Below are 24,080 nucleotides of genomic sequence, written 5' to 3' on the forward strand. Positions count from 1 at the left end.
TGGTATTTAGAGATCACAATCTAGGAGCTAAAGATGTTCATGGTTACTGGGTTGGCCATAGTTTTTAGGCCATTTCATAGGCAGAGTTAAGATAAAATTATATATTTATTTAAAGATAAAATACATCATGAGTTAATACTGTTTATTCCTGTCCAAATTTAGGACTACAGAGTTTTTACTTAAACTCATACAATTTACATTTGTATCTCCTTTCTCCCATAACAAAAGTCCCGGCATAAATGTTTATTTTCAGTGTCAGATTAACAATAGCACCACTACCATCACTAGCAACAATATGATCACTTAAAACAGTTTGACTTCTTTCTTTTCTTTCTTTTTTTTTAGTTATTTTTTCTTTGAGTTATATCTCTCTATGGATGTACAGTAATTTGATGGTTTAAAGTTACCTGAAATGGTGTGTGTTTTTGAAATTATGCCAACAAGCAGATCAGTTAGACCCATGTATTTTTTCTTTTGATTTTTAAAGGCTGCTTTTTATAAATTCAGAGAAGTTTAGGTTCTATCTCTGTCTCTTGTAGCCTACTGCCTTCCTCTCCCTACAAGTAACATTTTAAAAAGTCAGTAATTTTCCTTTCTGTTATTTTTAAACTTTAAGCAAATATATATATATATATATATATATATAGTATTATTAGATATATTTAGTATATGTATATATATATATATATATATATATATATATACTTTAGTATTATTACCACCCTCCCCTTTTTGGATGAAAGGTAGTATACTATACACTTCTTTCCACAGCTTTTTTCAATTAACAATATATGTATTCAGGAGCTCACTCCAGTTGTATATAGGGCTCTTCATTGCATTATTTTACCATAATTTATTCAAGTAGCCATTTACTGAGGAACTTTGCGGGCAATTTCCAATTTTTTATTACATATGGTGCTGCAGTGAATAGTCTTGCACATACTTTTACCACGATATCTTTAGGATAGAGTTCTAGAAGTGGGATTGCTGGCTCAAAGTGTGAATGTGTATAATTCTGCTGGATATTGAGATTCTTTTTACTTCTGCAGTACAGATGAAGGAACAGACTGAGACAGCTGCTCAAGGTCACCTTACCAGTCACTGACAAGTCTGGGGTTTAAACTTAGATGTAACGGGTCTCCACAGACTCTGTAGGTCACGGGAAGAGGATTTGCGAAGTGGAGAGGCAAATGAATTTTGCATTTGGACGTCACATTCATTGAATCACATATTCGCACGCTTCCAACTCCCAGCACACCAGTTCTTCCTTATCAGAACCTCTAGTCTCTGAGCTCTCATACTTTCTCTCATTCATCACTTCCCTCCTCATCCGGTAACTGAGGCGTCACTGCCGCCACTGGTAATCTGGGCCAGTAAACCCGGAAGGCGTGTGGAGGGCTTTGCGCATGCCCAGCCACTACGCGCAGATTGGAGCCGCTCGGAGGCAGGACCGGGGTGACGTCACAATGGCGCGCCGCTCCCGGGCGTCCTAGCAAGGTCGCTTTGCAGAGCGGGAGCGCGCGTAAGTGACAAGACCCTGGTTTGGGGGCGCGCCGTATCCTGCTGCCTTGGTATCAGCGGCGACATGTCAGGGTATACGTCCGACGAGAAACTGCGGCTGCAGCAGCTGCGAGAGCTGAGAAGGCGATGGCTGAAGGATCAGGAGCTGAGCCCCCGGGAACCGGTGCTGCCCCCGCGGAGGGTGTGGCCTATGGAGCAATTCTGGAATAAGTTTTTGCAGGACGGGGCCTCCTGGAAGAATGTGGTGAGTGACGGCCCTCTCCCACACCCACCCTGACTCCCGCCCCGTCGCGGTCCCCGGCCTGGCTGCTGGGACGCCTGCTCACTGTAGCCACATTAGGGACTGACTCGCTCTACCCCCGAAAGTTCCGGTAGTTCCCCAAGGGAGAATCAGATTCTACCAAGACTTAGGTTTAGCTGGGACGCTCTCTGGTCCCAGGAATCATGGGCTGGGAGTCAGGAGTCAGGAGTCCGGAGCTTGTATGGCTTCGGGATGGTCTTGCCCTTTGGCTGTCAAGTGTGATGAGAAGGAGGCGAATCTTCGCCTGGGTTTTACAGGACACTGCAGGCTTGGTTCTCTTTTGACTGTGGAGACCTTCCCTCAGAATGATGGCCAAGGATTCACTAGAGTTAAAATTCAATGATTTTAGTATTTGAAGACACTTGTCTGATTTTTGAGGTTGAGATTATAGAGACCAACTAACACTGCACTCGACTACCAGAAGGCACAATGAGCCTCTAGCTGGTAATACAGCTCTATGTAATGACCATAATAGAAGGGGTCCTATTGGTATGCTGAGTGAGTCATATTCAAGAGCCCCCTTTCTTAACCGCTACTACGTACGTTGAACACACGCTTTCATTTAAGAATGCCATTCCTGGACTTTGCAGAAAATCACTCACTCAAGTGCTGTCTTTATTTTCAGGGTCTCCTGACATTTTCTTGAGGTCGTTAATTAAATCACATCAATTATGAATGATGAATGCTGTATCTCAGAATTCCTTGCAACTTTGGCTAATAGTAATGGTAATAATATAAGTAACACTTCGGTGCTTACTTTGTGCCTGGCACTTTGCTGAGGGTTTTACATGTGTTACTTTATTTATTTATTTTTACTTCCATAAGGTAGAAACCATTCCTAATCCTCGTTTTAAATATGTGGAAACCGAGACCTGCAAGAATTCAGTGATTTACCTGTGGTCCCAGGGCTAGGAATTGAAGAAGTTCACTTTGAAATCCATGTGTATCTTATTGTGCTACAAAGTCTGGTGCAAATTTTTCTAAGAAAGTGGTATTAGATACTTATTTATGATGGTAAAATTAAACTCTAATTCAAATCTTCTCTCTTCTCACCCTTTGTATCTCTGGCATTACTTAACTGATTTGGCAACCACTGGTTGAAAGTTGACATCCCACCCGTCAGCCAGTGATGTAAGGAAGTAAATAATCATTTGTTGGGCTTCCCTGGTGGCGCAGTGGTTGAGAGTCCGCCTGCCGATGCAGGGGACACAGGTTCGTGCCCCAGAGCGGCTGGGCCCGTGAGCCATGGCCGCTGAGCCTGTGCGTCCGGAGCCTGTGCTCCGCAACGGGAAAGACCACAACAGTGAGAGGCCCGCGTACCGCAAAAAAAAAAAAAAAATATTATTATTATTAGTTGAAATCTCTCTTACCTTACTTTGAGTTAACTTTTTTTTTTTTTTTTGCGGTACACGGGCCTCTCACTGTTGTGGTCTTTCCCGTTGTGGAGCACAGGCTCCGGACGCACAGGCTCAGCGGCCATGGCTCACGGGCCCAGCCGCTCCAGGGCACGTGGGATCTTCCCGGACTGGGGCACGAACCCGTGTCCCCTGCATCGGCAGGCGGACTCTCAACCACTGCGCCACCAGGGAAGCTTTTCTTTCGTAATCATATCTGTTACAACACTTAGAATCTAGATTGTCTTTTCCCTGACAGGATAGGTCTGTTTCAGTCAAATTGGCTGCCATGGAAAAGTTCCATTTTTAGCTGTCTTTTGCCTTTCTTTTAAAAAATACTGTGTCTGAAGGCACCTCAAAGTGAGCTTGGAACACCCTTATCCCAGTATGTAAAATATTCTTTTTCCAGCATTAGTGCACTCAAGGTTGTCTGCCCTACAGCTAGAATAATACAAGTGTTGTTGATTATGGGTATCTGAAAGTGATAAATTAGGGAAATGACTTTACCTGAAAATTCTGTAGTTCTGATTACTCTGGTTAAATTGATTAGAATTATTTCATTATTTATGCCATGTTTTATCTTAAACAAACTTATAATAAGGGTATTTTTAGAAGTCTTTTAAAAAACATTTATAAATACAGTACTATAGTTTTGCAAAATGCTGCTTCTCTTAAGCCTCCTTTGCTTTGAACTCTGTAGGTGTCACCTAGCAGGCACTATGTTTAGTAAGAATATTCGGTGTATGAGGTTAGCTACAGACTACATGGAAATACGTAGCATTTAGAGATTTTACAATAATAGTGATATTTTTATATCACTGATGCTTTTTTTTCCTGCTACAAATGTATAAAAAATAAGATATCTATTTTGTGTATGTTTTTTCCCCCCAGATCTATAAGACGTACCGACACAGTATCTTTGCTTTTACTCATGTACTGATCCCTGTCTGGATTATTCATTATTATCTCAAATATCATGTGAATGTAAGTGTGCTTTAAGTATGTATTTTTCAGAATTTATTTTTAATATTGTACAAAATTATTTCCTATGTGGCTATGCCTTACCTGGCTCTACTTAGTGGAAATAATCTGCCACTTATAACTGATTTTGAATTACTTTGAATCCTTTTAGGTAAAAGGTTTAATGAAACTTAGGTAATGTATGGTTTTTCAAAAAGTTGATCTTTATATTAGTTGTTTACAACTTGAATTGCATTTCCTCATGAAACAATGTTTAAATGATCAGAAATGTAGTTGACCTAATAATACTGGTGCAAACTCGGAGTCCTGAGTTGGAAGGGAGAAAATAATTTTTGCTCCTTTTTTTTGAGCACAGATCTGGTATAAGATAAAATTCACAATAGATAAAGGTTATCCTTGTCATCATTTCCTTTTCCTATGCTCTGTCTGGTTTTTCACAACTTACTTTCTTTAGAATTCAGCATGTCCAAAAGCTTGAATTTTTTTCACTGAAAGATCTTGCATTGAATTGAGTCTGTTGCCATATTTTAAAGGCTAGGGATACCCTGGTGTAGGGTGTTAAATCCCAGGCAGGCTGAGGAAGGAGTGCATTTTGGGGAGTGGCATGGAAGGGAGAGTGGTGGTAGTTGCCCAGCATGGAGTTTTGTAACCCAAAGAGTGAGGAGGGCATTCTTGTACCCAGTGAGGAGGCTTAGATCCTGAGTGGGTTGCTGAGTGGGTAAGGGGACAGGGGATTGGTGAGTGTACCTGTTTGGAGGGCAGCAGTGTCAGCAACCTGGTGTAGGATATTGGAACCTGAGCGAGGGGAGGAAGGCATCAGGAAGGAGTGTGGTTTGGGGCAATGATGGAGTTGGCAACCCAAAGTAAAGTGTCAGAATCTGAATGAGGTAAGGAGGTTATTTATACTGGAGTGTGGTGGTGGAGATGACAGGAGATTGGTTATATACAGGAAGGTTGATCAAATGAGAACATATGTTGATGATACTGGAACCCTGAATTCTCATTGTCAGAAAAGGGAGTTATGCATATGGAATACAGGGAGAAAACCTTGTACTGGAATGGAAGAATTGGAAGTATTGGTGTGACTCATGATTTTTAGTATGTATTGATAAATACAGAAATAACTATAGCTGTAAATGCAGATTTACCTAGCTCTTTCCATTGATAGGGCCTGTGAGCATTGCTACCCCATGGTATCAATAACTAGCACATCTAGCAGCTGGGCTTACTTTCTAAATACAGTTTTGCACTGAAAGGATCCAGAGCTCCTCGGAGAAATGGCTGATTCCAGGGCTGGGGCAGGGAAAGTACAAGATGAGCTTGTGCCAGAAAGTAAAGAAGTGTGTTCAAAGAATGATGGAGATGAATCAAAAGGACAGAGTCAGCTTGAAAAGACTCCCATTGGAACAAATTTGAGCAGCAAAATAAATGATAGTAATAGATGAGAGCCAGCTGGATAAATAAAATGCAAATCCATGAGTCCATGCTCATATAAATTAATTAATAGATGGATAGAAGAGAAAGCTTTTTTTTTGTACAGTAGAGTAAATAAGAAATGGACAAGAAAAGTCACCATTTGAGAATCATCATAGTAATATTTTATTCAGCCAGGGAACATCAAAAGTTGCTAAAATTAATCCCCAAATTCCTACCTTCAACATACTTATTTGTTACAAAGGGAAAAAGAGTAACTTTGTAATGGAGGAAACCTGGCAGACATCATCTTAATCAAGGAATCTAAATTACATTACCAATAATGGGACAGACTGAAATTGTGTACTACTTGATAGGATGCAATAAGAAGAAAACAATATGTTTTGCGATGTTCCTGCCAAAAATGTATAAGCTGAATCTAATTGATGGACTTTTCTGCATAATAATTGGCTTGTTACCTTAAAAAATGTCAAGATCATGAAAGTTAACAAACCATGGAAGATTTGTTCCAGATTGAAGAAGACTAAAGGGACTTGTCAGCTAAATGTGAACTTGATTCATGGGCACAATCTGCTTCGTCAAAAAAAAAAAAAAAGAGATGGCATTGGCAGTCAGAACTTTAAACAGCCTACACGATGGATGGAGAACTGGTTATATAAGGGGGGATTTTTTGATAACTCCAAACAGTTATGGAGACAAGTGATAAAATTTGAATGGGTTCTTCAGACTAGATTGAAGGTATTAATATATCAATGTTAATTTCCTGATCCTGATGGCTGTATTGTGATTATTTTAAGAATATTGTCCTTATTTGTAGGAAGTACACACTAAAGTAATAAACCAGTCAGCAATTCACTATGAAGTGATTCAGTAAAAAAAAGTTTGGGACTGCCTAACAAATTGTAGCTAATCCAGTTGAGGTTTGCTTTCCTGTAGCCTGATGAAAGGAGAGTGAAACAAATAACTGGGGTTCTCAGAAAATTCACTCTTATGTCACTTGTTCTCTGTTGACTGTGTGGGTTCTTTAAATTTCTGATTGCTGACAACACCTTTGTTTTCTTCACTAAGATTACCTCTGTTGATCATCAACTATGGAATGCCTAGTATGTCTTCCTTTATTGCTGTGGAAAGAATATATAAGACGAAATTCCTGACCTCAAGGAGTTTATAATAAAGTTGGAAGATAGGTATGATTTGGGTAAAAGTATGGAGGAGAAAATCTGTTCCAGTTAGCAAAACAAGGAGTTAGTAGTTAGCATGGTCTTGTTTACCGAAGATAGGATTGCCTAGAACTGCGAGTCTCTTGGCTTAGTAGGGTGGAACAAATAAATGGAAGCTCCTGAAAGCTAGGCAGAGGAGGTTGAACTTTACGTGGTAGGCAGTGGGAAGCTTTCCTTTTTTTTAGCTTTCCATTTTTAAATAGGAGAGTGAGTTGATAAAGTGATATATTTAAACATAAAAAACATTGATATGTAGGGTGAATTGGAGGGAGGAAAGTATTGACATCAGGCAAGTCAGCTGGAGGATGTTGCAGTTTAGTAGATATTAGTTGATGAGAATCTGGTAGGGCAGAGATAACAGGAATGAAAAAGTAAAGTGAAGCCAGAAGATACTTTTTCAGGAAGAAATAACTCAAATTAAGTCGAGTTTTATTTTTAAGTATTTATAGGACTTATTAATGACCCTAAAAAGGAAAATCTTTTTAAACTTAAAAATCATACATCTAAATCAATTATGCATTTTAACTAGAATCCTAAAACTAATCTTTTAGAATCTCTAATAGCCTGATGATCTTAAACATTACAAATACTCTATATCAGAATATATGGATTGTCCCAGTGTTTTCAGAACTTACTAAATTTGACATTCATCTGTTTATACCCTGGGTTAATTTACCTTGTCATATCTGTATTTAACTAAATATTTCTAGGATTGAAAAAACACTTATCTCCTAAGAGAAGAAAATTTAACAAGCTGCAGTTACTGGGTTGACAATTCAAGACATTAATATGGCTGCTTATCTGAGGGATTCATACTTCCAGGTGATTTTTCCTGAGCCACAGATGGATGTAGTTAAAGGTTTTATGTCAGTAGATGTCCCAAAGTCTCTCTTTTACCTTATTCTTTGTCTTGGTTTGGTTAGGCCTGCATCCTCTACTGTTGCACCCAGTTTACTTCAGCTAATACCTTTATGCTTAATTGAATTTAACATTCTCTCTGAAGACATTTCAGTATCTTCTTGCCTCTGGCCACAGTTTTTAGAGACATTTGAATGTCCTCACATTGTATTCTGAGTTTCTCTCCTGCTTTTGGCTCCTATTTGCCTGAGCCTTACATCATGCCAATAATCTTTTAAATTTTTTGGTGTTATCTTGTACAGATGTGTATGCTTAATAAGTACATTTATTTAGCACCTCCTATGTGCAAGGCACTGTTCTTAACACAGGGATATAGCACTGAACAAGGCAGATTGAGTTCCTGTCTTCATGAAATGTTTAGGGAGACTGGCAATAAGTAGATAAGCAAAGAGGTATATAATGTTATAGGAGGTGATAAGTCTATAGAAGAAAAACTAAGGGTAAAAGACTAGAGAATGACAGGGGCTGCTATTTTTATTAAGCTTCTTTGAGGAAGTGCTATTTGAAAAACACAAATGAAATGAGGATCTGGACCAAGCAGGTATTTAGGAGAAGAGCATTTCACGTAGAGGAATCATTAAGCATAAGGGCTCTGAGGCACAAGCAGGCCTAACTGATTGTATTAATACAAAGGAGCCACTGCAGCTACAGTTCAGAGAGAGAGAGAGAGAGAGAGAGAATCAGAGAGGTAGCCAAGGGCCAGATCGTGTTCTTAGAGATCACAGCAAGGACTTTGGCTTTTTTTCTTTTTTTGTAAGAATTATGAAACTTTGAGCAGAGGAGTAACAGGAGTGATGCATCTTGAAAGAATCACTCTACTCTGCCTGCAGTGTGGAGAATAGACTGTAGGGAGGGCATGAGCGGAAGCTGGGAGACTAGTAGGTGAAAAAATGATAAAGGCTTGGACAAGGGTAGTAGTACTAGAGGTGGTGAGAAGCAATTAGATTCAGGATAAAATCTCCTCCTGCTGAGGAGTCAGGGTTTTGGGCCTTCGTAACTAGGAGAGTGAAAGTGCCATTTACAGAGATAGGGAAGAGTTTGGCACTGAGGGACATTAAGTGTTGGACCTGATTAAGTTTGCAATGCCTGTTTGATCAAGTAGAGATCTTAAGTAAATAATCGGATGTATGAGTCTGGAGCTTAGTGAAAGTTTGGGGCTTAAGTTAAAAATTTGGGATATGAGGGAAAAAAAAAGGCAAAAAAATTGGTGCCAGCGTTTCTACTGAAAAAAAATCGGGATATGATCTATTTTATTTTAGAAGAAACTCTAAAACTATAATTAACAGAGCATTACTTTTATTGCAGACAAAACCGTATGCCATCGTTGAAAGGAAGCCCAGAATATTCCCAGTAAGTCTTAAAACATCTCTGGTTTTTCTTCTGTTTATTATATTTCTCTTTCCTTTCCCAAGTGATCATTAGACTAAAATTCTCCTTTCTTCTCACTGAAAGTTTAAGTGCCTGTTTTGTATATTCTTAAAAAAAAATAGGAGGAAATAATGTGAGGTAGCAATTACAGTTGAACCTGGGATATGGGCACATTTCTTTTCACCCTGGCTGTAAAGCTTGTGTGACCTTTGTAGTCCTAAAGTGAATTGAAGGTACCAACAGTTTTTCACTGGTGCCATTTCACGTAGGGTTAAGGACTTAGGGCACTAGCCTGTGCAGATACCTGAGCATTGTAACAGCAACTAAATTCCTCTGTTATTATTTCCGAACTATCATTTCCTATGGCAGTTTGACCATAACCTCTCCATCTGTGAATTTATAATGTCAATGTGTGCTTTAAATTTTATGTTATGAATATGTAGGCTATTATCCTAATTTAAAATAAGTCTTCATCATTAAAAGATTACTTATTAGTCCGTTGGTATTTTACTAGCTGTTTGTGAGGTTATTGGTTAGCAGAGTCAAATACATGTTATGTTCTTGTTCCATTTCTAGTCACAGATAATGAACTACCATCAATCTCTAAGTCATATAATTTTAGAAAACAAAACTCGATGTGGATTCTTTCTTCTATCACGTGACATGGTCACAATAATCCATTGACGACTGCAACAGAAGGGAATTTTAGGGAGAACTACCAAAATTGGCTAACTCTTCCAGTTGGAATTCTGCTTTAGAAAATAGTAGGGGATTTCTTCTATATTTCATTGTGTATAATTGATGTGTGTCAGGGCCTAGGTAGGCTCAATTATCTTGTTGGTTTCAACAAGTTAGGTAATTTATTTATTCTTCCATTTATACATTTGTTTATTGTTTATTTTGCCATTACTGTTCAAAGGAAAAGAAGGAGGACCCTCTTTAGAAGACCATATAGTGATTCCATAGTATCTCTCCTACTTCCATATTTTTTGCCACTGTGGTTCTTTCCTGTTTCTGTACCATTGAGAAGCTGCCCCTTTGAAGACCTGAAGAATGCTCATCTGTACATACCTTAGAATAGGATAGACAGTAACAAATAAACCCCCAAATCTCAGTGGCTTAACAAAAGTTTATTTTCTATTGACATCACAGACTAGCATAGGTCAGACAATTATAGTGAGGCCATTGGGACTATGAGGCTCCAAGATCATAGGGAAAGAGAGGGCTGGATGTCTCAGGGGATGATTTTAAGGTCTAAGCTTGGAAGTAGCTTACATCACTTCTTTTCATGTCCTGTTGGCCAGAACTCAAGTCTCATGATCCCACATGTCTTCCTGCTTTTTTATGTTTCTCAGCCTCCCATACCTGGAGTCTCTGCCACAGTGTATCCTTCTAGTCAACAAATAGCTCTTTGCTTCCTTCTTCCCACACATGTAACACAAGTCCCTTTCCTAGGGAGAAACCCCAAGGTCCCATTACATCACTGCAACCTAAGATCTTCAGATGATGTATAGTAATATCCATCAGGATTATTCTTGGAGATTCTTCTCTTGGAGATTTGAGGATCAATGGCAAGTGAACTGTATCCCTTGCCTCCCAACCACGCCCATTATTCAGCGATGGAATTTGGACAGCATAGCAGTCACTTGGCTCTGAAACCCCAGTGGTCAAACACTGTAAAGCCTCCTAACCCCTGTGTGTGGGAAGTTACTTGAACAGGAACTGATTTTGCTTCTGGAAAGAACACCTTTGTTCATTGTTCTTCCTGGCCCCTGGCTCAGTCTAGGGGGATTCTTTCTTTTCCACCATCAACCTAGACCACATCTAAAATGAGTACTGGGAAGTATGCCCTCCTTAGGGTTGTACAGCCTTTAAAGTCTACCTCCTGCTCACAGAAGTTTGAGGGCCAGAGGTTGTTTTAATCAGAAGCAGTCATAGGCTTTTATTGTCTGTATGTTTGGTTTCTTTGACCATCTAGTTCTCACATTTGGCAGGCATGGAAAGGAAAATACTTGGTAGGAGTCTAATCTTTTTGCTTCTAGTCAGTCCCACATGCCAGTATCTGTGGTTTCTATACATAGTTATCAAGTTGTTTCATTTCTTTGTCCTTATTCTACTGCCTCTCTCAACTCAGTTGAGAGGCAGCTATGTGGAGGCCACCAGAAACACACTCTAGTTAAAGGCTACCTTTGTTTCAGTCTGATCTTTGCCACGGTGCTGGGTCTCTCTGTTTACTGAGTTTTATTGGGCTTCTGTTTCTCAGAATCTTTTCAGTGTTGTTACTATTTAGAGGTTCAGAAACAATCGATCTGATTTTCTAATATTGCAAGGTCCCGAAATTTTAGATTCTTATTTTTATTTCTCCTCTCAAATCAGCCACTTCTTACCTGAGCTTATGTTTCTTAAAATACATTACTAAGGCAGCCACTAGTAGTTAAACACATACTATAACGTTTTTTCAGGTACTTCTAGAACCTCAAGTTCATTAGACAGTCTGCTTCTAAGTTATTAGTGCCTTTTGTTTCCATCTTATAGCCTCCAATGCCAGTGTCCTTGTAGCCCCACTGCTAAGCCAGTGCCATGTGGTTCAATTTTTATTACAGCAGCATTAGTACCACTTCAAGTTATTAATTTCTATGTTAGGGTAATGCTAGCTGTGGTACCAAGTTTTCCCCCAAGTATATAATGGCTTAAACATAATACAAGTTTATACAGTCCTGAGCTGTAGCAGGTCAGGGAATGGTAGGTGGTGATGGGGATAATTCTACTCTACTAAGTCAATTCATGGACTATCAGGCTGATGGAACCTGCTGTCTTAAACAGAGAGCTGAAATTAAAGCTAGGTACTTTGCCTAAAATTATACAGCTTGTCAGTGGAGGGTTCCAGGATTCACACTACTTGGTTCTGGCTTTAAAGTCCATGCCCATTCTGCCATACACACTGCATCTAGGTTTGGAGAGACACCTGAACCAGCTGCCCAAGGAAAGTTTGCATTCTGTTTCTAATAGCCATTCTGAGCCAAATGGTAAACTGGTGACTGCCTAACACATTCAGTTGCTGGGAATACATTACCACCTTATATTGAAGTGAAGATGTTTACCTGCAGCTTTCTAGGGCTTCTATTTCTTGGGGCCAAGCAAATAAAGATTATCCTTTTATCACTTTGTAAAGACAACTTTCATGTCCTTTCTAGTCATTTTTGAGTGCAACTTCCCCTATTCTCTCCCTTATACCTTAAGATTTTGAATACTGGTTGCTCATCTTTAGACAGCTTCTATTTTGCCTGTGTCCCTTTTAAAGTGTGAATGCCAGAAGTGACCTCGATTTTCCAGATGAGGTCTGACCAAATGGAACCATCACCTCTGTAGACAAGATTTTTCACTAATGCATCTTTGTTTTTCTAGGGTGATACAATTCTGGAAACTGGAGAAGTAATCCCACCAATGAAAGAATTTCCTGATCAACATCACTGAAGATTACTTTTAAAATTTCAAAGGTGTTTGAGCCCAAGTTTGTTGCTACATTACCACTTATTGAATCTATTTTCTGGAAAAGTAACTTTAATAAAGTTTACTCAGATATGTGTTGTCTGTTTCTTCCCAAACTGTACGATTCTCTCTGTACAATTTGAGACTCTTTGACTTATCTAACAATAAGTAAAAACTGGACATGCTAAAAAAATGGTATGGGCAATCACCTACTTTTTCTGGCCATTTTTAATTTGGAAAACAGCATGTAGAAAATTCTTTAGTCATATGACAGTTTTTTCTTAAACAGTACTTAATCTACTGTGATGTGAAGGTATACAATGTAATGAAATGTTGCAATAAACAAATAAAAGAACAAGTTCCACACACTTTTAAAGAAGGCTTTCTGAAGCATTTCAAAAGAAGTATTTTAGAAACTCTAGATTAAAAAGCCTAGATGTAGGTTGCTTTGTTATGTGAGAACGTAAAAGACAAATCTCTAAGTATATGAAAAAGTAGCATATTAGTGTTTATTATAAAGGACGGTATACAAAAATGAATTTCGAAGCTTTTTATTAAAGATTTTACTTTAAATCGAGACACGTGTCAGGTAAGCATGAGGTAAAGAATTGTATATGCATGGAATCAAATCCAGAGGAATTACAAATTTTCATTCATCCCGAAGATTTTGTATATTCCTTAGCTGTCGTCGTGCAGCTACAGTTGATGCATAGATGACGTATCCCCAGGAGAGCAATACGACCGCGAGGAGCAACTAAGAAATGCAAGAGGAGGAGTAAAAGCAAAAACAAGTGAGTGGCACTTCCTCCTCCCCCCATCAAGTTGGTGGGAATTTTAGTGACAAACTCGTATAAATGTGGTTCCGGAAGCGAGTACACCAAGCCGCTATTACGTAAGGAGCGGAAGAGCGTGTCCTCCCGGAAGAGGCGGAGTCGAGGTGAGGGAGTGAAAGGCTTAATTCAGCAATGGGTTTTGGAGTTTCTGGGCGCTGAAGAAATAGCGGGCTTTCACCCGCGGGCCTCAGGAGTCGACCCCGTGGAGCCCCTCCAGGCCCGAGACCTACCGCTGAATAAATCCGGTCCAGGGTGCGGCGACTCATTGGCTTCATGGTAAGGAGACGGCGGTAGTCCGCGGGCACGGGCGGAAGCCGCAGGCCCTAGAGTAACCTCCGGGGCGGTGGCTGCCGGGCGGCGGCGGCCATCTTTCAGCCGGGCGCGAGCGCCCGCCCACTCGCCTTCCGGCGCGTTTCCCCTCGGCTGGGCCGGCCTCTTCCGCCCGGAGCTGTGGGCGGTGTCACGTGACCCGGGGCCAAGCACGCGTTTCGGGAAGGCGGTTAGAGAAACGAGAAAGTACGTTCGAAGTGCTTTTTGCCAGTTAGAAGGATAGGCTTGACTCGTCAGCCGGTCTTCCTTCAGTTCCAGAGCAGTATTAATACGAGATAAGGTAGCGTCGTGTGCATTTAAAAGTTTATTTGGAAAAGTAATCCACGTTTTAAATACTACGCCGACCTCTCGCGCTCAAAGAATTAATGTTTCCTCCCGGTTCTGTTCCCACAATGTAGGTAGTTCGTGTATTCATCTTTGATGTAAACAAGAATACCACCCGCTTTTGTATAACTGACGAATCGTTGTGGGCATCCCTGTTAATTGAGCTTTTCTTCAAGAAATAAGTCTTTGAGAACGCAATGGCTTGTTGATGTCAGTGATACTCTTAAGAAGAAATAACGTGGCATGAATTACTCGGCAGAATGTAGCTGCCAATAAACAAGTGTTTATTGAACGTTTGTATGCTTAGGACGGTAGCATGAGCAAATATTAAACCGAAGGACAGAGTTTGGCACGCGGAGCCAAGTTCAGCCCTAGAATGTTCGGGACACTCACATTTGAGGCGAAGAATGGGGCAGAGCGCCGCTTTAGGCACCAGACGTTATATCTCTGTAATCTCAGCTGTCGCCTAAACAGAGTTTTAATGCAGATTTCGGAGAGTGGGGAAGGGTAAAAACGTTATCTGTTTTGGGAAGATTTCGAGGCCCTATTCTCTTAGGTTGAATCCCTGTTTATCCCTATACTGGAGTTGATCTCTCTCTCTGAAAACTGTAGGCCTCTGATTTGGGTATTCCATGCGAATCCCGGTGTTGTTTCCTAACTCTGCAGCCGGAGGTAGTCCCTTAACCTTCGGGTAACTCAGTTCCTTTAACTATACACCAGATACAGTTTTAGTAACTTCTCACAGAGTTTGGTGAGGTTTAAATGAGACCAAGCTAGTTATCGTGTCTTCCGGGTAAATTAGAAGCGAACTTTAAACTAGTGCCCCTGTAATCCCCAGAGATTGGCAGCAACCAGAGTAACGGCATAATAGCGATTATGCCTCGGTGGGTCAGGTCGTTCTCAGTCCAGGAGCGGAGGGGGTTGGGAGAAGGGCCGGGCTCGGGCCGAGCGCGCTAAGCCCCGCCTTCAGTGCCGGCGTCCTCTACCGCGCATGCGTTACGCAGGCGGGTGCTGTGTTTTGACTTGCTGGGGGTCGCGGAGTGGGTTTCGCTTTCTGCCACCGCTTTCTGCCGCCGCCCCCAAGCAGCCATTGGTAATGAGCGCTTTTCGTCACAGGGGTCGCAGCAGCCGCCGGGGTCTCCGCTGTCTCGCGAGGAGGGTGAAGCGCCCCTGCCTACTCCCGCTCCTGAGGGCCGGCGGAGAAGTCGCCGGGTTCGCCTTCGCGGGTCCTGCCGTCACCGACCCAGCTTTCTGGGCCGTCGGGAGCTTGCCACGAGCTCCCCAGCCGGGCCTGCGCCGGTATCCTCCGAGGTGAGTGAGATCGGGAACAATGGGGCGCCGGGGTCGGAAGGGCTGGGCGATCTGGAGCTCCCGCCTGCAGCTAGGCCCAGGGTCGAGGGAGCTGCGGTCCGGGCCTGAGGCGCCGTGGCTGCCCGGCAGGCCGGCGTCCCGGCGGCTCCCGCCGCGCACCTGTGGATCCGTGCCGGTGGGCGGGGGAGGGCTGCTTTCCGAGAAGCGCTCCCGAGGGCGCGAGCCCAGCCGTGTACTGGAAGGAGATTGGTCTCCGGGGGAATAAAGCCGACACAAAACACATAACGTTTGAGTCTGAGTCGTGGCATCGCCGCTGTCAGAGATGTGACCTTGGGCGGGCCCTTAACCTCTCTGAGTATGTCTGTAAAACGGGAGTAACGGTATTTTAGTTCGTTGTGATTATGTAAGGCACGCGGTGCTTACCTTAGATCCTGGCAGGTGGCAGTTCTCAACCAAAGGACTGTCGCCGTGACTGTTGGAGTTTGTACACTGTTTACACCCTGTGAGCCTGTGACTTCTTCATCCATCAAGTCAGCGCCGCTTTCCTCACGGCCTGCTGATTGGTAGACTGGAAGGGGGCAGTACTGAGATGAGGCAAATAGTGATTTGAGAGGAAAAGTGAATAGAATTTTTGGTAGGTAATTTTCAAGATTGTTTAAGATAAATTCAGAAAGAGTTACCGAAGATTTAAGTTAATAGCGGTGAGGGTTGGGCTTTTTAGCTTGTTTTTAGTCAATGACTTTGAAAGCTACAGAGTCAGCCGAAGCAGTCATGCTTATCTGGAATGAGTGGCTTTAGAGGGGAATGGTTCCTAAGCAGTTCTTTTTATTGCTGCAACTGGAATTAAATTTCGTAAGGTCTGGTCAGTATTTAAGTTTTCTAGGGTCTGGTTAGTAGATCCTATAACTTCTGTTTGATTTCTTGGAATTGGTGATTAGATTGCAGTTCAGAGACGTACATGATTTCTTTAAGGTCACAAGAGCTTGGGCCCAGATTGTTTTTAATACTTGGTATATTTCTAGTACATCCACTTGTGAATCCTTTTTAGCCACTTTGCTTAGATATATTAAGTACAATATTGATATTAATATGAAAATCATTTAGTTGTTATAGAATGTCATCTTTCTGGGCATTTTATAATCAGTTATGGATGATGGAAATGATCAAAATTAACTTTATTTTCACATAACATAGGAAAACAGTATTAAGTTCTTACTGCCCACCACGCACTTTGCTACGGGTTTACGTGGAATATATCCCTTCACACAGCCACTTTTTCAGGTGGGTACTGTTACTCAGCCTGTTTTAGAATTGAGAAAATGTAAGATTTTGTGAAATTAAATAACTTCCTCAAGATCACGCCACTAATAAGTAAGTGGTTTTGATTCTCAGCCCTGGCTCTACATTAGAATTAACATCACTCCGTCAATGTAATCAGCCAATGATTAAATTGTATATACAGTGATAATTTAAGGAATGCCATAGAAGAAGTCTGGTTTTATTAAATATTTAATTATGCAGAGCATTCCTACTTTGTATCCCTGTGCAGTTTTTTAAATGTCCGGTTTGTGGTCTAATTTAGATTCTAGCCTCCCGACACTTTATCACCCTCCACCTGTCCACCCCCACCCCCATCCATTTTCCCTAGATATTTTTGCTCGTTGATTATCTGAAATTTCTCCCAACATGTGATATGGAGGGTTCTTATCCCTGTTAAAGCCAACACATTTGAAGATTTGGGGAAGGGAAGGTTTTGCTTAATCAATTTATTCTAAAGATGGCAAACTTTATTTAGAATTTGGAAGGCAGTTAAGGAAAAGGGTTCAGAAGAACTGATTAACTTATCCCCTATGGGGAAATTAATTTGAAGTCCTAATTCCTAGAGTGCTCGGATAGAGAAACTTTTTTTTTTTTTTGCGGTACGCGGGCCTCTCACTGTTGTGGCCTCTCCCGTTGCGGAGCACAGGCTCCAGACGCGCAGGCTCAGCGGCCATGGCTCACAGGACCCAGCCGCTCCGCGGCATATGGGATCTTCCCGGACCGGGGCACGAACCTGTGTCCCCTGCATCGGCAGGCGGACTCCCAACCACTGTGCCACCAGGGAAGCCAGGGATAGAGAAACTTTTATCACAGGCTTCTTCTAGAACCTGAAGCACTAAATCTATCATCAGGTCCACCTTTGCTACCTGACCCGGAACTCTCCCGCAGACCTACAAATCTTAAATCTGTCTGCTAGCCATCCCTGTTCTATGCCTTAATTTGTATTTTTGAAGCAGTTTTGTTGAGATATAATTTATATTTCATCCATAAAGTTCACTTCTTTAAAACATAAAATACAGTGGTGTTTAGTGTATTTATGGAGTATATTTGTGCAACTCTAATTGAACATTTTCATCATCCTAGAAAGAAACCTCAACACCCCCCCCACCCCGCAACCACCAGTCTGCTTTCTATCCATTTGCCTATTCTGTAAGTTTCCTATAAAATACATACAACATGTGATCTTTTGTGATTGGTATTTTTTCATTTAGCATAATGAAAAAACTCATCCATATTGTAGCATGTGTCAGTACTTTATTCCTTTTTATTGTCAAATATTCCATTGTATGGAGATTCCATATTCATCAGTTGATGAGCATTTGGGTTATTTCCACTTCTAAGCTCTTAGGACAAACACTGCTATGACTCTTCACTTACAAGTTTTTGTGTGGGCATGTTTTTGTTTCTCTTGCATGGATAGGTGTGGAATTGCTGGGTCATGTGGTAATTCTACTTCATTTGAATTAGCAAATATTTTAATTTTAGTATTTAGTGATGATTTTGAAAGAGTAAATCCTTTATATGATGATTTATATTCATTGCCATTACTTGGTGTTTCCGATGAATACCATTCTTTGTACCGAAAGATATTCCTGTATAGAAATACAAAACAGGACTAATAATTTGTTCTTTTTTACCTACTGTGGATGATGTTACTCATCATTCTTTAGACTGGTGCTGTCAATTTGGTTAACAGGCTTATAAAACTAGGGAAGGGAGGACTGAAGTTCCATTTAAAAAATTATAATTAGTTGAGATTTTGTTTTATTTGTACTTCAAGTTATTACCAAATAATTTTTTTAATGGAATGCATTCTGGGTTGTAATTTTTATGTGAACTGGAAATATTCAGTAAACACTAAAATTCTGTATTCCAAAGAAACAAATTAAGATTAAATGTATTAACTTGAATTTCACCAGTCTTTTTAAAATTCTAATTACCCCTTTCTTATATAGAAGGGCAAACTAAAGTCCAGAATTAATGTGGATTTCTCCAGTTGACAGAGTTAGTTTTAGGTGAAACCTGGTCTTCAATCCAGATCTGATAATCTCTCCAGTGCCCTGTGCACTCTTCACTCCTTCCCCTAATGCACATGCACAGTCTCTTGTCCTAATGGTTTTTATTTTAAAGATTTTTTTCTCCTGAGAAGGAGAATTTAAAAATATTAGAAGTAGGGGGAAATGCTGAGAAATTTATGTAATATTAAGGTTCCAGACTTTAAATATATTAGCAAAAATGCAATTAGTATTAATATATTTATAATTCTCTTCTATTTAAGAACAATGGTAATTTTTACATTTCCACTCTAGAAACAGGACTGGAAGTATTTGGAACCCCCTGAAGAAACTTGTTCAGTGTTAATTGGTTTCCTATTAAGTTATAGCTCTGAGAAAGCTAAGATGCCCTAGATGAGCAAGTTTAATTTGAAGTCTGTGGTGAAGTACTTATATTTTACAATAATATTGATAGGTTTTTATCGTGGGCTTTATTTGTTTTTGTTAGACCTAGGTATGGCCAATGAGTTTCTTGTTTAGAAAATTGCAATTCTATTATTTGACTAGATAGCAGTTGACTCATGATGGGCCTTTCTGTGATGGTGGAGAAAGATCAGTAATAGGCCCAGGAAAACATAAAGGAAGAAACTAATATTTAACATCTATAAAATGTTTAGTATAGAAAGCAGCTAAAGAGGGATTTTTAAGATAACAAGGCCAAAATGTAATGCAACTAGATTTCAGCTCTGGAAAATTCATTTTGTAAGTTATGGGTCTATATAAACTGACAAATCTAAAGCAAACTAATCTTTAAGATTCTAGTGATTCTTGTGAGAAAAGGTAAGGAAGGAGACTGAAAACATGATTTCAAGGTACTTAGTGACTGACTGGATTAAATAAAAAGGCGAAGAAAAGCTTCTTAGGGATGCTGAAAGGAGTCAGTGATGAACTGAATATAATAGTGTAGTAAGAATAGTGTAGTATAACAGCAGTGTAGTAATAATAACAGCAACTAACATTTACTCAGCAGTTGCTATAAGCCAGGCACTGCCCATGAGTGCTTTTATATTTTGTTATTTCATTTAATCTTCACTAACAGATCCTTTTTTGTGTGTGAAAGAATCTTCCACTAAAAACCACAGAATTGGTTCAAATAGGTGAACTTTCTAGTATGCAAATTTTCTCCCTAAAGCTATTTTTAAAGATACATGTATAATACTTACTCAAACAAAACAATTGAGTAGTCCGTAGTGTTTGGGGCATATGTATGCAAGATATAAAACCATGTGTAGAAATAACTCCAACTGAGAATTATGATATTTTGGGGTTTTGTTTTCTAGAGAAGGATGGCAGGGGCAGCGGGGAAGCACATAAATGGACATTTAAAAAAATCTGGAAAAACCATGAGAAAATGTTAGCTGCTAACTCTTGAGTGGAGGATACATGGGTACTTGGTATATTTTCTTTTGCACTTTTTTGTACATATCAAATTATTTTTTAAAAAAGAATAATAGAATATTATATAATATTTGAGAGCTTACTGTGGACCAGGCACTTTTTCTAAGGGCTTTTTTTTTTTTTTTTTAACATCTTCACAAATCCTGTGAGGCAGGTTCTAGTATCAGTGAGCTACAGATGAAATTGAAGCATAAGGACGATAACTAGTAACTAATCCATAGTCACACTGGTAATGTGGCAGCAGGATTCAAACCCAGGAAATCTGACTTTAGAGCTTGTGCTTTAAGTACTGTATTACTATGCTATACTGCCCCTTTATGTTACAAAGACAATAAACTACTTAACTATTTTTACCAAAGTATGTTTCACAGTCATTTGCATTTTTTTCAGATTTAGTCATTTCTTTTTTATCAGGTTACTGATGTATTTTTTTCCCTTTTACAGATAATGGCATCAGCCGCTAAGGAATTTAAAATGGACAACTTTTCACCTAAAGCTGGCACTAGCAAATTGCAACAGACAGTACCAGCTGATGCATCTCCTGATTCTAAGTGTCCTATATGCTTGGATAGGTTTGATAATGTGTCTTACTTAGATCGCTGTTTACATAAGTTCTGTTTTCGCTGTGTACAAGAGTGGTCAAAAAACAAAGCTGAATGTCCACTATGTAAACAGCCCTTTGATTCTATTTTCCATTCTGTGAGGGCAGAAGACGACTTCAAGGAGTATGTCCTAAGGCCTTCATACACTGGTTCTTTTGCTACCCCTGATGGTCAGCGATTCCGCTATCGTACAACTATGACAAGGGAACGAAGTGCTTCTATTTATTTACCTAATAGTACCATGAATAGAAGAACAACAACTCCACCAGATAGTGGAGTAATATTTGAAGGGTTAGGCATTTCAGCAAGACCTAGAGATGGTGAAATTCCTCCATTTATGAGACAGATTGCAATAAGGAGGCCAGCTACTGCAGATGAAAGATCTTTGCGGAAAATTCAAGAACAGGATATTATTAATTTTAGGCGAACTCTCTATCGTGCTGGTGCTCGAGTTAGAAATATTGAAGATGGTGGCCGCTATAGGGATATTTCAGCTGAATTTTTCCGTAGAAATCCGGCTTGCCTTCACAGGTTAGTCCCCTGGTTAAAACGTGAACTCACAGTTCTCTTTGGAGCTCATGGATCATTAGTGAATATTGTCCAGCATATCATCATGAGTAATGTTACTCGCTATGACTTGGAGAGTCAGGCATTTGTGTCTGATTTAAGGCCATTTTTACTTAATCGGACTGAGCATTTTATACACGAATTTATCAGTTTTGCCCGATCTCCATTTAACATGGCAGCCTTTGACCAGCATGCAAATTATGATTGTCCTGCGCCTTCATATGAAGAAGGTAGCCATTCTGATTCTTCGGTCATAACAATATCTCCCGATGAAGCAGAGACCCAAGAGCTGGATGTTACTGTAGGTACTGTTAGTCAGGCACCATGGGATGATGAAACTCCAGGGCCATCTTATTCAAGCTCAGAGCAGGTACATGCTGCCATGTCTTCCCTTTTAAATACTTCTGACAGTTCAGATGAAGAACTTGTAACAAGAAGAGCCACATCTCAGATGCAGGGAGTACAAACCAATGACGACATAAATAATGACAGTGATTCTTCTTCAGATAATTGTGTCATTGTTGGGTTTGTTAAACCACTAGCTGAGAGGACCCCAGAACTTGTTGAACTGTCCTCTGATTCTGAGGAGTTAGGTTCCTACGAGAAAATGGAGACTGTGAAGGCACAAGAACAAGAGCAGTCTTACAGTTCTGGTGATAGTGATGTTAGTAGATGTTCATCTCCACACTCTGTCCTTGGAAAGGATGAACAAATAAATAAAGGTCATTGTGATTCTGGTACAAGAATCAAATCAAAGAAGGAAGAGAAACAGTCTGTATCATTGTCCTCTCCCAGAGACCTGAGCTCATCCATCAGAGGAGACAGAGTATATTCCCCATATACCCGCAGACACAGAAGGAGGGGAAGATCCAGAAGTTCAGATTCATGTTCCCAGAGTAGGAGTGGGCATGATCAGAAGAATCGTAGGAAGCATCATGAGAAGAAAAGAATGAAAAGCAAACGATCCAGAAGCAGGGAGAATAGCAGACCTAGAGGTAGAAGAGACAAAAAGAGATCAAGAACTAGAGATAGCAGCTGGTCAAGAAGAAGCCAAACTCTATCTCTAAGTAGTGAAAGCACAAGCAGATCAAGATCTCGTAGCAGTGATCGTGGTAAAAGAAGATCACGGAGCAGAAATCGAGATCGTTACTATTTAAGAAATAATTATGGAAGCAGATACAAGTGGGAGTATACTTACTATAGTAGAAACAAGGACAGGGATGGCTACGAATCATCTTACAGGAGGAGGACTCTGTCCAGAGCTCATTATTCCAGACAATCTTCAAGTCCAGAGTTTAGAATTCAGTCTTTTTCTGAAAGAACAAATGCTAGAAAAAAAAATAATCACAGTGAAAGGAAATATTACTACTATGAAAGGCATAGATCAAGGAGCCTATCTAGTACTAGATCAAAGACTGCATCTACAGGGCCTGACCGGGTGAGAAATGAAAAGCCTGGCGGGAAACGAAAATACAAAACACGGCATTTGGAGGGTTCTAACGATGTGGCTCAACCATCTCGGGAATTTGCTTCTAAAGTAAAGGAAGGTCATTACTCAAAATCTTCATCAAAATTGGATGGAAGCTACAAAAATGAGAGTGACAGCTTTTCAGATAGCCCATCATCAGACAGAGAGACAAAGCACAAGAGAAGAAGAAGGACCCGGAGCCTAAGTGTAGAGATAGTTTATGAAGGGAAAGCTACCGATACAACTAGACACCATAAAAAGAAAAAGAAAAAACATAAGAGGAAGCATAAGAAACACCATGGCGATAATGCTTCATGTTCCCCAGTTGTGATTACCATTGACAGTGACAGTGATAAGGATTCTGAAGTAAAGGAGGATACAGAATGTGACCTTAGTGGTCCTCAAGACCCTCTACGAAACGAATTTTTGTTTCCTTCCTTGGGACCATTTGAAACTAAAGATGTAGTTACAATAGAAGATGAATTTGGTGTCCTGGGCAAGGAGTGTGATATTACCACACTTAATAACAACTTGAATAATGCCAACAAAACTGTAGATAATATTTCATCCCAGGCAACTTCAATTGAACAGACTCTTGATGTAAGAGAAGAGAGCACCTTTGCCTCTGATTTGGAGAGCCAGCCCAGTAATGTCTCTTACCAAACTGAGTCATCAAGGCGATTGCCATCTCCACGGATATCATTAATGTCAGTGTCTCTTGGTAGAGACCATGATATGTCTTAAAACTGCCAAAGCGTCTCATTGAGAATTCTGGTGGTATAAAAAGTAAAAAACAAAAAACAATGTCATCTACTGCAGTCTGTTTAAAGATGACACTTGGTGAAAACGCTTTTCCCCCTTAAAAATATTTTGTGATTTTTTTTGTGTGTGTGTGTTAAAAATTTGTAAAAATCATTATTTGTTCAAAAAATATGTATGTCCCACCCTCTGAGATATGCACTTTTAAGTGAAGAAAATGATACTGCTAGCAGTTTATTTAAAACTTGGGATCCTTTTTAAATAAAAAATATAAAATTTAGAAGTAATTTCATAAAGCCATACGGTATTGACATATTTTTAAAGTAGTCGATGAGTATTTTTGAATTTTTTGTTGAGAGTTATTCTGGAAATGTGCTATAAGCTAGGAGAATCCCTTTGGACAGTCTTTATTTTTCTTCTTAAAAATTTGTATGATTCAAAACCATTTCTTCAGGTTAAATTGAGGAATTTTATCTGCACAGTTTATC

General features: G+C 40.1%; 3 protein-coding genes across 3 annotated transcripts; 2 read left to right on the forward strand and 1 right to left on the reverse strand.

Annotated features, from left to right (window-relative positions):
- The first annotated feature begins 1,468 nt into the window (after positions 1-1,468).
- On the forward strand, positions 1,469-12,721 carry NDUFB6 (NADH:ubiquinone oxidoreductase subunit B6). Its single transcript, XM_082613940.1, has 4 exons — positions 1,469-1,765; positions 4,108-4,200; positions 9,075-9,119; positions 12,543-12,721. Exons 1-4 carry the CDS (start codon positions 1,586-1,588, stop codon positions 12,609-12,611), a joined length of 387 nt encoding a protein of 128 aa, XP_082470066.1. The 5' UTR covers positions 1,469-1,585; the 3' UTR covers positions 12,612-12,721.
- Positions 12,722-13,052: 331 nt separating this feature from the next.
- On the reverse strand, positions 13,053-14,068 carry SMIM27 (small integral membrane protein 27). Its single transcript, XM_082619923.1, is given in 3 exon segments — positions 13,053-13,299; positions 13,301-13,380; positions 13,690-14,068. Coding segments are annotated over 3 exon segments (159 nt in total). The 5' UTR covers positions 13,735-14,068; the 3' UTR covers positions 13,053-13,265.
- On the forward strand, positions 13,575-23,905 carry TOPORS (TOP1 binding arginine/serine rich protein, E3 ubiquitin ligase). The gene is made up of 3 exons (XM_082619910.1): positions 13,575-13,735; positions 15,230-15,424; positions 20,641-23,905. Exons 1-3 carry the CDS (start codon positions 13,733-13,735, stop codon positions 23,575-23,577), a joined length of 3,135 nt encoding a protein of 1,044 aa, XP_082476036.1. The 5' UTR covers positions 13,575-13,732; the 3' UTR covers positions 23,578-23,905.
- Positions 23,906-24,080: the final 175 nt, after the last annotated feature.

Source organism: Mesoplodon mirus (assembly GCF_964341445.2).
Source record: "Mesoplodon mirus genome assembly, chromosome: 1".
Lineage (NCBI taxonomy): Eukaryota > Metazoa > Chordata > Mammalia > Artiodactyla > Ziphiidae > Mesoplodon > Mesoplodon mirus.